The sequence below is a fragment of the Nomia melanderi genome, chromosome 7 (genome assembly GCF_051020985.1).
Source record: "Nomia melanderi isolate GNS246 chromosome 7, iyNomMela1, whole genome shotgun sequence".
Taxonomy (NCBI): domain Eukaryota; kingdom Metazoa; phylum Arthropoda; class Insecta; order Hymenoptera; family Halictidae; genus Nomia; species Nomia melanderi.
This window is the reverse complement of record NC_135005.1, coordinates 7,862,712-7,877,706: the sequence shown is the minus strand read 5'-3', so window position 1 is coordinate 7,877,706 and position 14,995 is coordinate 7,862,712. Positions and strand designations below refer to the sequence as shown.

At 34.7% G+C, this 14,995-nt stretch overlaps 2 protein-coding genes across 4 annotated transcripts; one reads left to right on the top strand and one right to left on the bottom strand.

Moving 5' to 3' along the window:
* Nucleotides 1-241: 241 nt before the first annotated feature.
* Nucleotides 242-5,008, top strand: LOC116424297 (pyruvate dehydrogenase phosphatase regulatory subunit, mitochondrial). Its single transcript, XM_031970516.2, has 15 exons — nucleotides 242-879; nucleotides 1,007-1,290; nucleotides 1,373-1,585; nucleotides 1,719-1,882; nucleotides 1,958-2,121; nucleotides 2,192-2,375; nucleotides 2,459-2,664; nucleotides 2,736-3,051; nucleotides 3,195-3,352; nucleotides 3,414-3,562; nucleotides 3,634-3,841; nucleotides 3,909-3,998; nucleotides 4,079-4,258; nucleotides 4,329-4,529; nucleotides 4,690-5,008. The coding sequence occupies exons 2-15, from the start codon at nucleotides 1,040-1,042 to the stop codon at nucleotides 4,897-4,899; spliced, it is 2,694 nt and encodes an 897-aa protein (XP_031826376.1). The 5' UTR covers nucleotides 242-879; nucleotides 1,007-1,039; the 3' UTR covers nucleotides 4,900-5,008.
* A 491-nt stretch (nucleotides 5,009-5,499) lies between these two features.
* Nucleotides 5,500-14,923, bottom strand: Not1 (CCR4-NOT transcription complex subunit 1). 3 transcript variants are annotated; one of them, XM_031970511.2, is made up of 19 exons: nucleotides 14,772-14,923; nucleotides 14,000-14,212; nucleotides 13,433-13,867; nucleotides 13,050-13,346; nucleotides 12,016-12,959; nucleotides 11,787-11,940; nucleotides 10,702-11,703; nucleotides 10,283-10,606; nucleotides 10,086-10,199; nucleotides 9,750-9,998; nucleotides 9,391-9,681; nucleotides 9,066-9,308; nucleotides 8,563-8,979; nucleotides 8,210-8,473; nucleotides 7,931-8,148; nucleotides 7,639-7,845; nucleotides 7,416-7,542; nucleotides 5,807-7,335; nucleotides 5,500-5,725 (listed from the first exon to the last, which is right to left on the bottom strand). In XM_031970511.2, exons 1-19 carry the CDS (start codon nucleotides 14,871-14,873, stop codon nucleotides 5,647-5,649), a joined length of 7,209 nt encoding a protein of 2,402 aa, XP_031826371.1. In that variant the 5' UTR covers nucleotides 14,874-14,923; the 3' UTR covers nucleotides 5,500-5,646. The 3 variants fall into 3 exon arrangements, with proteins under 3 accessions (XP_031826371.1, XP_031826372.1, XP_076225294.1); XM_031970512.2 differs by having other exon boundaries at nucleotides 7,422-7,542; XM_076369179.1 differs by lacking the exon at nucleotides 5,500-5,725 and having other exon boundaries at nucleotides 5,803-7,335.
* Nucleotides 14,924-14,995: the final 72 nt, after the last annotated feature.

The window sequence follows — 14,995 nt, the reverse complement described above, 5'->3', positions numbered from 1 at the left end:
TTACGTATCGTTTAATAATTATGATCATACTTATAATTGTAACTAATTATTATAATTTCTTTTGAAATTATTTCGAAAATAAAATATCAATTACTGATAATATATTTTATAAATTTTATGATTAATACTAAATTTTTATTTAATAAACTATACAAGTTTTATCATAAATATAAAATGCTTTAGGTTGAACCTATCTATACCTACTTATTTGTTTACTTACTAATTATTTCATATTCTGTGCATGCGAATGTGTGTACTTATTTTATATTATGCGCGCGCGCACGCGTGTGCGGTGTGTATGTATTATATGAAATTATCTATAAAAATATAATTAAATTTTTTAAAAAATTGCTTGTTATAAGTACTGTTTCAAATTATTCTATGTTCATCTGAAATGATGTAATCATTTTACGTGGTCAATTAAATTTTATCTTATAACTATCTTTAAGATTTTGGACGTGTATAGTACTATCTTTTCATTAGAAATATATGACGTATTGTCAATATTAAATATTTACTTTCGAATATATAATATAATTTCTAGTAATCATATTTTTTTATAAAAATATTTTATAATATATTTCAAATAAGTAAGATTGCATATATTAAAAGCTATTCAATAAATTGACGTTCTACGTAACCTTTATTACCTCTAAGTATTACAGAATAAGTGTTCACTTTTATAATATCTTTACAGTAGAATTTTAAATTAAAACTTATTTTTACTGTATTTGGATTTCATGTGCATTCAAAGTTCTAAGTATATTTTACATACATATTTACATTATTAAAAAATATAAGATGTGTCAGGACATAGTAAATATGTATTTTGAACTCTAAGCATTAAGTATCAACGAGGTCAATTATATTCCAAAATAGGTATGAAATTAAAAATACAATAAACATCTTTTGAATATTATAATTTTCTAACCTTGTTCGACATTAATTATGTATGCATGTATAAAAATTATTCATTGATTCAAATTTGTACCATTTTTGTTTGCAGTTATTTAAATATTATACATTTATATTAATCATAATGTGGCATAATTCAAAGTCACTTTGCAAAAACTATGTGTCAAAATGGAACAATTTTGTTTTTTATAATTATCAAAGAGTAAGACATAGCAGCTCAAAATCTACTATAATAACAAATGATGACGTTGATGATCCACTTCCTAAAAATGCAAAAGTTGTTATATGTGGTGGTGGAGTTATGGGTGGTGCTGTTGCTTATTATCTTTCACTTATGGGGCTAGGTCATCAAACAGTTATTGTAGAAAGTGGCAGGTAAATGTTTTTCAGAACTTATGTTTTACAAAGTATTAGATTCATATTCTTGATAATTATATGGTTTATTCTTTTAATTTAGAGTTGGCGGTGGAACAACGTGGCATACCTCAGGATTAGTTGGAGCGTTTAAGCCAAGTTTGACACAAGTAAAACTTGCTCAAGACAGTATAGCGTTATATAAAGAATTAGAAGAAAGAGGTTTATCAACAGGCTGGAAGCAATGTGGTAGTCTTTCTTTAGCGCGCACAAGGGATCGTATGACCTTTTTTAGACGAATGAAAGCACAGTCCATGTAAATAATGGCAAATGAAATATAATTATAAATGTATAAGATACTTGATGATATTTAAGATACTATTATACAATCTATAAATAAGTATAAATACTATAAAGAATATAAAAAGTAATTCCAAATTTATTTTCAGATCACGTAATATTGAATGTTATCTAGTTACACCGAAACAAGTGCAGGAAATATGTCCCTTGTTACGAGTAGATGACTTAGTTGGTGGGTTATGGATTCCAGGCGATGGTGTAGGAGATCCGTATCAGATTTGTTTAACATTAATAGGAGAAGCGAAAAAAAATGGTATATTTAAGCTTTTATAAACAAAAGTATAAATATATTTAATTTGAAGATATATTCAGTTCATAAACCTTATAGGTGTTAAGGTATTTGAAAATTGTAAAGTCACAAAAGTAGTTACTCATAATGAAGGAATTGAAGCTATCGAAACAACATATGGTGCCATTGAATGTGAACATTTTGTAAATTGTGCTGGATTTTGGGCACGTAACGTCGGTAAATTAAGCGAACCACATGTAAAAGTAGGTTTCTTTTAACTATTATGAGCTATATATACAAAATAATTATATTTTTCCGATACTTCATATTTAGGTACCCCTTCATCCTGTTGAGCATTACTATTTACACACACAACCTATCAATGGTTTAGATCCTATGACTCCAGTGATAAGAGATTTAGATGGTTACATTTATTTTCGAGAAAATAATGGAAGGTTGCTAGCAGGTGGTTTTGAACCAGTTGCAAAACCAGCATTTGAAGATGGGACAATACCTGGTTAAATATAAATTTTTACTTTTTTATAAATCTCGAAATGTTCATTTTATGACAATGTAAATTTAACAGGAGTCATATTTCAGAAAGCACAAACGAAAGATTTTTACCAGAAGATTGGGACCACTTTCACATTTTACTCAAACAGATGCTCTATAGAATTCCAGATTTAGGAAATGCAGTATTGGACAGGTTGTCTAATGGACCTGAAGCATTTTCTCCAGATTGTAAATGGATAGTAGGCGAAGCACCAGAAATACATAATTATTATATTGCTGCTGGTATGAAAACTGTAAGTAATTTTAGGTGATAGGTAAGCAATAGCAAAATAATATTTATACATACAACACATAATTCTTATAGGTAGGTATATCAGCAGCTGGTGGAGTCGGGCGAGCTACAGCAGAATTAATAGTCAACGGTTCAACATCTTTAGACATGTACGAGTTAGATGTATCGCGTTTTTTAGGTCTTCATAACAATCGCAAATTTTTACGTGACCGAGTAAAAGAAGTTCCTGGTATGCATTATGCGTTACAATATCCACATCACGAATTTAAAACGGGCAGAAATTTGAGAATGTCACCGATTTATCCGAAACTTAAAGAAGCAGGAGCTATTTTTGGTCAAGTAATGGGATATGAACGGCCAACTTGGTTCCAATTAGATGATGATAGAGGTAAGATTTATTATGCGTGTAAGAGTAAAAAAACTTCAAATTTAGAAATTATTGTTTGCAATATATAGAATTTGTTCATTGAAATATGCTTATTACAAAAGTGAAGAACTGGATTTTATTATACAGATTACTTTGCTACACAGATTTAGAAACAATTGATGGATTTCAAAGGTACAAAATAGCTTACACGAATACATTTAGTAAGCCACCGTGGTTTGAACCAGTGAGCGATGAATACGCTGCGTGTCGTGAAACAGTTGGAATTAGCGATTACTCTTCCTTTACTAAAATTGACTTATGGGTAAGTACTATGTAAATAGATTTTAATGATAAGTAACATTGCAGCTTACGGAATGTTTTAGTCGAATGATTTAGAAGTGGTAGATCTGTTGCAATACTTATGCTCGAATGATGTGGATGTACCGGTAGGAAGTATTATTCACACTGGTATGCAAAATAATCGAGGAGGCTATGAAAATGATTGCAGTTTGGCCCGTATAGCTTCTAATCAGTAAGCAGTAATCATAAAGTTCTTAAATTATGGAATACAATATACAATTATGTAATTGTTTTTCATTCAAGTTACATGATGATCGCTCCCACTATTCAGCAAACTCGCTGTAAACATTGGATCAATCGTCATTTACCTAGTGATGGTTCTGTTGCGGTGTCTGATGTGACATCTGCATATACAGCAATTTGTATTATGGGTCCTGCTACTAGACAGTTACTTTCCGAATTAACGGATACTGATCTGAATCCCAGAAATTTTCCATTTTTTACTTTTAAGGTATTCATTGTTTTCGTTAATGTACATGTAATTAAATGTTTTTACTTCATATTTATTCTTTTAAAAGGAATTAGACGTTGGTCTTGCTAATGGAATACGCACAATGAATTTAACTCATACCGGGGAACTTGGCTATGTTTTATACATACCAAATGAAGTATGTATTGTCGTTTTCTACAGATAAAAAATTTGAGGTGTTTACATTTACGTATAACAATAACACCTGTGTGTTTATAGTTTGCGTTACATGTTTATACAAGATTGGTAGACGTTGGAGCTAAATATGGACTAAAACATGCTGGATATTATGCAACGCGAGCACTACGAGTAGAAAAGTTTTATGCGTTCTGGGGCCAAGATTTAGATACATTTACAACTCCTTTAGAATGTGGAAGAACATGGAGAGTGAAACTTGATGTGCGTATACTTTAAATTTACAAAATACAGGTGCACAACGATATTAAAAAGATATACTTCTACTTTATAGAAAGCAGTCAATTTTATTGGGAGAGATGCTCTTTTAAAACAAAGAGAAGAAGGTGTAAAACGCAAATATGTGCAGTTACTATTGAATGATCATGATTCTGAATTGGATACATGGTGTTGGGGTAGCGAACCAATTTTCAGAAATGGAAAATATTGTGGAATGACAACTACTACAGGTTATGGATTTACATTTAGGAAACAGGTATTAATATAACATTCTTAAAAAATAAACGCCTATATTAATATAAATATAGCATAATAAACACTATTGTAGTAAATTGTTTGGGAATGTCTGAAAGTATATTGAAATTGCAAAATATGAATTGTCTTATCTAAGAAATAATTAATAAATTTTATTATAGGTTTGCCTTGGATTTATACAGAACTTCGATTCAAAAGGACGGCCTCAAGAAGTGACAAACGAATACGTTTTATCCGGTGATTACGAAGTAGACGTAGCAGGTATAAAGTTTCCGGCCAAGTGTCACTTGCATAGTCCAAATTTGCCAACCAAGTTTCCAGATAAAGAAAGAGACTCGTATCATGCAACACGTGATCAGCAGATTGTGTGATTCTGACAATACAAACTTCAAATCGTGTACAAATAATGTATATAGAAAAAAAATTAATAAATTATTTGATAAGCGACAATTATAAAGCACTGTTTAGTATTTGAAACAAATAATTATGTAAACCACAATTTAATTAATCAGCTTTTATCTTTTTTCATAGCTACAATTCTTAAAAAATTACATCAATGTATACTAGTAATTATGTACTATATTACAGATTTCCAAATGCACCATACATTCTGCAAGTACTCCCTAAATGACTTACATAGCACAACGTATTAATTTTGGTACTGACTCCATATACCACTTACTCATAGTACATTTATACTTGGTATTAACCTACAAAAATTCACTATTATTTTTTGAACACCCTTATTATTCTTGACTTACTCTCCCCGCCATTATGATACGCATTATACTGACATTTGTGCTATAATATTACAATGTCATGGTAACATACTGTTTCAAGTACATTGTTCGAAAGACACGTTTTGTGAGGTTGAATGTTCGTTGCTTTTTCGATCGATGCAACAATATTTTTATTAAAATATTAACATAATAGTAGTCTCACTTATTCTAGCTGAATCGATACACTTAATATACGATTATTCCAGTATCTATTCACCAAAAATTAAGCCCAAAGTATAGTACATCTATTCGTACATTAACAACTTTTTACACGCGATCCTTATTAATTACGTTCCTTCATTTTACTGTACACAAATCGACAATGAAAAATAAAGCGTCCTATGACTTTGGGATCTCCGGTTCCGGAGTGGGCTGTAGTTGTTGAACCATACACGATTTAGCAACTGAGTCGAATAATCTGAAACATTGAAATTTCGAGGAGTTAAGGACACGATAATCATTGATATAAATTAAATCATCGTGAAAGCATGGCACTCACTTTTCCATTTCTGGTGCACAGTGAACAAACTCGTGCGTCCAGAACTTGTATGTTGGATTTTTAATAAGTTCAATGAAGGTAATAAGTAGACCCCATGGGTGAGGTCTGTTCACAATAAGTCTTTCCAGAAGAACTCTTGTGATCTGCTCTTGTATCGCTTCGGTGTTAGCTTCGGCGAACAAGTACAAAAGCGTGCAGCTGAAATAATGCGTATGACTGTTGGGGTACCGTAGCTGGTTCGCGATCGCGTTTAAAAACAAATAACGTCCTTCTGTATCGAGATCGACCGCCAAGTTTTGAAATATATCCATATGTGCAGAATGTGCGATAGTGGACATATTCGGTGTATGCCCTTTGCTACGAATGAAAGCTATAGCTTGGGTACCAACGTAAAGTACTAGGGCGTTCATTAATTGACTATTATAACGAACACCCGCTTCTTGGGATACTTGTAAATTACTGCGCAGTTCAGAAAGGAAGGTGACTGGAGCACGCGCCTTTAAATACGAATCAAGTTCCTTTTTGAAACTAAGCGGTTGTATCATAGACGCAAAGTTGGTCAACACTCGCGGGGCGTGCGCTATCTCCGGTAGCATGTCGACTTTCAGGTTTGGTGTGAATGGATCGGGTAAGCGCATGTTTCTTGGAAACGCGCTTAAAATCAGATTCCTCATTTGTATACAGTTAGGAGGGATCACATCACAAAATCCATAATGATAGTCGCAAAGGAACTCTGGGAAGTCGTGTAATAACACCAGTATCACTCGGAGTGTTCCGTTATACAACAGGGTGACAGGCTTCGCAAGTTCGGCATTTCGAAGGAAAGGTGCCAAGTATTTGAATAAGTCGATCAAAAGCTGAGCGTACATTCCCCAACATTTTTGTTGTGGTGTGATCGCGAGCATGCGGCCAATGAAAACTCTGTGTGAAACTAGCTCTAGCCAAGCGTAGCAGAATCCTGAAGCTTTAGCTGGCCTAAGTATATGCAGAGTATGACAGAAAGCAGTTAATACTTGGTAATTCACTGCTTCTAATACTGGCTCAGGGGCGCAGAGCTCTAAGAAGAGCATAATAAAGATTCTGTGATAGGGTAGTTGTTGAAAATCAGTTCCACGTATTTCGTGATCCTGCAGTAATACACCGGCGACAATTCCCAGAACCTTATTTAGGAGATTAATCTTTGTATGAGTATTTGTACTATCACCAGAATGTTTTACCAAAAGCGCGACCAAACGGACAAAAGCGTCCAACGAATGGAAACACTTTGCACGAACAACAGATGGGGCCGCGTTGGTCTCGGCTAGAGCACGATAACACAAATCAACGCACATTTGTGTGCTCAGTTTAAAGAATCTTGTTATGAGATCATCGGTTTTCAAAATTCCATGCATGTTCATTTGATGAACAAACATTCCGAAAGCTTTCGTGGGATCACGCGCGTGCGTTGGATTATGATGCATTGATACCCATTCACGGAGCAAATACTCTGTTTTTTCCATCAATCCGGGCGGGTCGTCAAAGTCACGTGCCTACGAAGAAAAGCAAATAACATGAATTGTACTTACATACGTATGTTCTATGAACCTCAAGAGTGGCAGAATTTACTTACTCTCACCTGCAGAATTCCAGAATGTATATGCGCCGTAGGTCCAGCAGGAGCTCTATCCGCTAGTACACCTGGATCATGATTAGCGCGCAAGGATTCTATCAAACTCGTCAATCTGAATAATAAGATTCTAAAGAAAAAAGGAAACAAAAACATTTCATTGAATTAATTATCAATAAATTTGTATATACAATAAATTAGTAGTATAATATTTTTAAATAATAACCCTTCGGGTGGTGCTCTATGATGAGCCATTCTCGCTAGTATTTCAATTGTGTGAAACAAATCGGATTCGGTAACGTGCGTAGTTTGTCTTTCATCAACTAAATAAAGTTGTACCAGTTGCATCGCAAATGCAGTTGCCATGGCATTTCCAGAATCTATAGCTTGAGCTAAGGCCAAGTCATACTGCGGAAGACTAATTAGATGAGATCTGTAAGTAATGTAAAAATGTTATTTATATCTGACTATTTTCAAATCCTTCGTCTCTGAACAATGTTTTATAAAAAATAATGTACCTTATGAGATAATCGACAGCTTCAAAATTGTATCGAAATTCTTCTCTACATTCAGTTAAACAACGAGTAACGTGTTTGTTTGTCCACTGCATACCGTACGCACGCGGATCTTGAAGACACTTTAGAATACGTAAATGGAGTTCTCTATATCGTAGTATAAATTCGGAATCTATCACACCACTTGAGATTGTGGGACCGTCCAACAATCCTTCCACAGCCTGAAAGAAAATGCGTAGATTAAGTTATTTGTTTTAGGTCTTGTATAATATAATTGGTTACCTTCTTGAGTAATGTCATAGCAGCACCCGCATCTCTTGATCTTCTTGTTAAGATAATAGATTCTAGTAGACTATGAAGTGCAGAGTGTTGTGGGGGAGGTGCAGCTGGGCCCATTGCAGTAAGTAACACTTCAACATCGGCTGCAAGCTTTTCTAACATTGCTCCCACTTCATCGTTACTCACCGCTGCTGCATACGCAGCAACTTGTTGCGCTGCTGCTACTGCAACCGCGGGATTAGCGGCAAATGCAGTTACAGCAGGTTCCTTTAAAAGAAAAGTTCTCCGATGTATTATATAAAATATATATATATATATGAATATACATTAATTAAAGTTACGCATATAATTCTTACAGTGACAGGTTTTGGCATTAACAGAGCTTGTGTATCACGTTCGGAAAGTGGCAAAAATCCTGGAATATTTCTCGCAAATTCTTCGTATACAGCCATTTGTTGAGGTGTAACTCCTCCTACCTTTAATCTGATTTGTTCAGGCATTCTTTCAGCTTGATACTTGGCTAATGGATCACAATATCGTCTTCCCTCTTGTCGAGCAATCTTTCGTAATTCAATTTCATTCAGCAAACGCTTATCCATTTCTGGAATAGCCTTTTCAATGGCGGTCTTTTGTACAAATGCACAGGCAAGTTCCATGTTGTCGGCAGCTACTACATTAGCTGCTTGTTCAGCAAGTTCTTTCTGTTGCGGAGTTGTGCCCAACATCGCGGTAAGGAAAGCTTGCTTTAAATTTGTACTAATTGACGCTAAAACCTATTAAGAAGAACATACATATTAGTTATTGCAAGCAAAATAAATTGAAAAAATATTTGTAAGTTTATGAAGCTTCAAAATTTTACCTGATCGCGGCAAGTAATCATAGCCATTCCAGCAGTTAAGTTCCTAACCATGTGTCTAGCCGCTGTTCTCATTCGAACTTCCTCTGGATCCAATGCAAAATCTTTTCTTACAATTTGTTCGCTAGTAGTTAAAGCTATTTTAATTGAACGATCAACAACAGGGTGAATCCATTCTTGAATTGCTCTTTCAACAGCTGGACGAACAAACTGTTTTAAGTGTGGATGTGTTTGAAACAATGGTAACTGAAAAATAAATTTGTTAATTAAAATATAAAATTCTTAATGTACTATGAAAATTAATTCACTAGCAGAGAATTATTGATACCTGATTATTGATGGTAATGTGTTGAGCAATATTAGCAATGCTCGTTACAGATATATCCATGTAGTTGAAACGTGGTTCTGGTGGACCAGTGGGCAAAGACGGTGTTGTATTTGCAGGAGGTGCTTGTGGAACAATTGTTCCGGTCGTAGTTGGACCAACCAATTCTTCGATAGGACCTTGGGTTTGTTGTGGATTATTATTTGCTTCCGCCTTTTTATTTGGATGTGATAGTTGAGATTCCAAGTTTCGTAACTTTTCTGGATCCGTCAGGTACAACGCAGGTTTCAATTCCTAAAAAAAAATAAAGCATATCAATTAGTATTACTGCTCAGAAATATAAGAATTATTGATAAACTTACAGCAACATCAATGTTTAAATTCTTGCAAAGCACTTCGATTTCGAATTTTAAGTTTAATTTCAAATCATGTTCTCGATGAAGTTCTGCCAGTACATTCATGATTGCCATTGTCCAAGGATTGGGCGGACGAAAAACGCGACTCTTCGCACAACTTTCAAGTACTTTGGCAACAAAGGGAACTACATAAAGGAGCTCTTGATTGCCTTTATGATATGCTTCAACAAGTAAACCTTTAACGTCTATGTCAATCTGTTAAAATAAAAAGAAAGACGGTATTTATTTGTTTAAATATTGCAAATTATTTTATATGTAATTTAAAGAAATTGTAAACAATACCTGCAAAATGGGTTTATTTCTGCCAAGAGTTAACATTCCTAACCAATGACCCAAATTTTTTAGAAGTGTACGATCAGAAAAATTTGCTATTCCTTTATCACTTCTCAATAAAACCTATAATACAATTTGAAAAGGTTAAAAATATCGTATAATTATTTGTATATTAACGTATAAAAAGTCGAATTTTTTTTACATACCTTTATGTTTCTAAACGTTTCCCTAGTAACCAATTTATACACTTCAGGTAATTTTAAACATTCCAAAAAGTTGGAATATAAAGCATGAAATCCTAATTCTACGCTAGCACGTTTCATTACTAGATACTGAGCCATCCAAGGCCAATATTCTTCCGTGACAATTTCTCGGATTTCATCACATTTTTGTTGCATATTTAATTGACTAAGATTGTTAAAAATGAATGCCGTCTTATCTTGTAAAGCCTCGGGCGGTGTTGTTATTTTTTCTTCTTTATCTGTCGCTACTAATAATGTATCAATATTTGTCGCATTAGCAATGGAAGGCTAAAAATGAATAAACAAATTATATAAAGCTGTGAAAAAAATGTTATAAAATGAATTTACATTATATTTATACAATGTATTAATATTTTACTTACTCTAGCTGAAAGAGACGTGGTTGGCGTTGTGGATGATTTTGCTTGAGTAGTACTGGTCGTTATAGTTGTTGTTGTAATAGTTTTATATGGCGTAGTAACGGGTGCTAACATAGCTGCTAAGGTTTTTGGGAGAACCGGACCTTGAGGTCTCGTGGGAGGCTCCTGCCCCTGTAATCCATATTCTATGTACTCAATTAAATGTGGTGGAAACTCACTGAAATGCTGAATTGCCCTGACGTGCTCACAATATGTTTGGTAATCTTTTAAACGATTCTTGAAACGATCCAGAGCAGTTATGCCAAAATAATACATCTTGGTGCCTTCTGGTTTCCGAAGAGCATCCAACACAAATCTCAGAGCCAATCCAAGTGTCATATAGCTATTAACTAATCCTCTCTCAACGATTCCACCAAATAACTGTGCTGTGATTTGTAACTCCTTATCAGGATATTGAGGGAAAAAGCGGTATTCTTCGAATAAGTTTCGTAGCATACAATTAAACACTTCCCTTTCTCTCTTACTACCAGAATCTTGAAATTTTTTCAACATATCTAGAACTTCATCGATTGATAAAGTGGGGTGTGGCGGATGATTGTATATACGTTGAAAGTAGCTATTTGCTTCATCCTCAATTTCTTTGGAAACATTTTGTGCCATGTCAGGAAATAAGTTCGATGTTTCGGGTATTCTTGCCTTTTCAATGCCTGTTGGAGGCCCAAGGCGACCTAAACTTCCAATTGTTGTACTGCCAGGAAGGACAGATGGTCCTTGTGTTCCAACTGGTCCAGAATGTAATTGAGAAGACACTGGTAGAATTGGAAATGGACTTGGAGAAGGTCCCATGAGACGGGAAGGGGATCCAGGTGCAGACACCAAAGGTCCAAGAGCACCAGGTAAATTGAATGCAGAACTGCTCGGAGGACCAAGACTAGATCCCAAACTCATAGACGCAAGACTTGAGCTTAAATTTCCAAGTGGGTCTACTTGTTTTGAAGAAAATAGCTTTAAAAATAACGAAGAATGTTTTAGTATGCAACAATCTATAATAATAGAAGAATTATATAAACAATTCTGTTAATATTTACCGGCCCCCCTAACGTAGCTGGATTAAAAGATTCTAATGTTCGGTGTCTTAGAACTCCTGGTGGCGGAGGTCTACTCATTGTACTCTTACTCAACATAAGACTGCAATTTTGTACCATAGTCATTATTGCTTCTGAACATTCTTGAGAAACACCTCTATAACACAAATTTAAACAATAAATGATTGTTTTCAAATTTTTAATACATTCTTAACCAAAGAAAGAAACATACCCAGCACACACTTGCAAACAAGCAAGCATAGTTGTCAATGTTTCTTGAGGAAGCTGACTCGCTTTTGGAACTGTAAGGTCTTCTTTTATGCCAGGACCCATCACCTGCGGGCAACGCCGTTGTAAAAATTTTACACAAGCGGTGACAAAAACTTCTCCCTGTTCTCTGATTTTATCTGTCAACCATTTTTCTAATTTTAAATATTCTCTTCTTGACGCCAAACAAGCCAAATCAATAACAAACGGATATGACTGAGCAGTAAGTAAATGAGTTAACGCTTTGAGGTCTTGAGCGACATCCAGAATACGAGATAATCGAGTTTGGTCGTGATCTCCTCGTATGTACCATTCTGCCATGGCATGCATGATAATAGATTTTATTTTAACAGAATTCCCATGCCACGCATGATGTAAAATGACAGCAGAGTTCGGATGATTTCCAAGGAAAATAGGCATCAATGTACTAAGTAGTTCTTGTCTCAATATAGTAATAGGCGCATTAATTTGCAATAATGCTAATACAAGAACATCAGGGCAGTGTTGAACGGGCCATTTGAATATTTCTTGAACTGGTCCATATAGCCCTCTTTCTGCCATGTGTAAGAGTAATTCAACAACATTCAAGGATCTCCATGTTTGTGCTTCTTTACTGTCGCTCTCCGGTGCTGCTTTTAATACATCAACGGTTACAGAGTGATATGGATAATCAGCAAAACAAAATATGTCTGGACATTTCAAAATTTGTTGTACTAAGGAGAATTGTCCTTCTACATTATCCCAATGACGATAAAAAAGTTCTACAGGAAACATATCTGGTAGATATCCTTGATGTTGCAACCCCAACCTTAAACCAGTGATTAGTATACTCAACCCTTGTCTGTCTTTAATAACGAATTCAGCATGATCCAATTTAACTATCACTTCATTCCAAGACAGTGTGGATTGCTAAAATAAAGGAGAATATTTAATTAATATGATTAATTTTTAATACACTTATTGTTGGTCTCTTAACAATTAAGAATTAATGTTACTCACAATTTCTTTTAAAGCTTGAATAAACACTTCAACGTTCCAGGTAGTAGGAGCAACATTATCTGCAGACTTTTCTTTGTTAGCATCTTGTGTAGCTCCTGAATTACCCCAAAATGATTGTAAACCTCCAGCATCGTCAAGGTTGTTACAAGTACGTGCCATATGACCTAGTACTCTAGCAGCACATGCTGGGGATATTTCTCGAGCACCTAGGCCAGCTAAGGCTGATCTACATTCTTCAACGCTGCTAGTAAATCCATATCCTAATTCCATAATCAATTCTACTAGGGAATTCCCATCCTAAGAAGCATATGTTATAAATATTTTAAAATTTAATATTTAATTCAATGTAAAAGCTATAGAGTGATGAATATTATTAATTTTACCAGTTGATTGACAGCCATGTTTAATTCAATTTTGGCTTGCGGAGTTTCCCCGTTGTCTGGATACAAGAGTGGTGCTAGCACCACTGGTACCAGCTCACGGGGAAAATCGCGCCTTAAATTCTTGAGAAATTTTTCTTTTGCTTCCGATGAAAGGCCAAATTGATTGGCTGTATATAAAGCCTGTGATAATATAAGGTGAAGAACTTCAGGCAACGAATCGTGTAATCCTTCCTCGTGATGTTTATTGCTTGTCTCAGAGTTGATATAATTTTTTATCAATTCAGGCAGCTGCTTTTGCACGTGCTCTAGGGCTAATGCACAAATTTCAGAATTCTCAGAATGCAGCAACGCAATCGCAAATGCAACTTCTTGTACCAGAGTTAAGCCAAGTACCTTTTTCAAACGTAAAAAAAACTTTGGCGATGGATTCAAAGTCTGTAAAAGTAAAGTTAAGTAAGATTATCATTTTAAACATACAAAACATTACAAAATAAAAGAACTGTTTCTATATGTATTAACACTAATAACATTGACCTTAATCTAAATAAGAAATAAAATAAAAAAAACCTTTTGCTGATGAAATGGATGATCTATAGCAAAGCACAGATTAGAAATAAAAGAAGGTTTGCTAAGAAGGTTAGTACACTCTTGCTTCAGAAGTTGCACTTGAAAATAATCTTTCGCACTTGATTCCGGTGGCTCTCCTGTTGAAAAATCGATGCACGAGAGCAAAGAGCGCAGCAAGTGTCTGTCTGCCTCCAGACCCTTCCACAGCACCAACTATAATATCGCAATAAATTTTAAAATAGATTAAACAATCATATATTAAACATCTATATAAGAATAAATGTATAGAATACAAACTCTGTCACATAACTAGATTTGCAACAATAGAAGTGGGAAAAAAAGAAGGTTGTAGAACATTCAAAAATAACTAACTACAAAATAAGTACATAAATATTTATTGCTTAGCTAAACAATTGATCTATCATGATTAATGATTGGCATGTGTACGGGAAAAGACCAAAAAAAGCTTCTTCGTTCGAAATAATACGTTGAACAGATACAAATCATGGAAAGAGGCTAAGTTCAAGGTGTATTTTGTGCCGCGTGAGTAATATATTACCAATAATAATGAAACGGATGCGTGGAATTGTACATAAATCCCTGTTTGATTTTTGTAATGTAAAAGTTTATCCTAGCAGGCGGATTTAAGTGAAATCGGCAATAATGTTCACGAAGCATATTGCGCTGTTTCGAGGACGGCGTGTGATGAACAGAAAGTGGAAGGGGTGGGCATAAGAGATGCAGTAGTACAACAGGTTTTTTGTCTACTTACATCTGATATTTCTTGGCAGCTGTCCCGAAAATTTTTCTTATTTAAATTCGCAACCAAATAACTGATTTGTGACAAAGTAAAAGACAACGAGTCCAGGTTCATAGTTCCATGAATACGACCTCGAAAGCTTCAAACGTGTTTGAAGCTTTCTTCGGTATCCACGAATTGCCTCCCCAGAGTCTCTCCTCGTTAAAAGCATGAAAACTACATTGGCACAGTCCTAC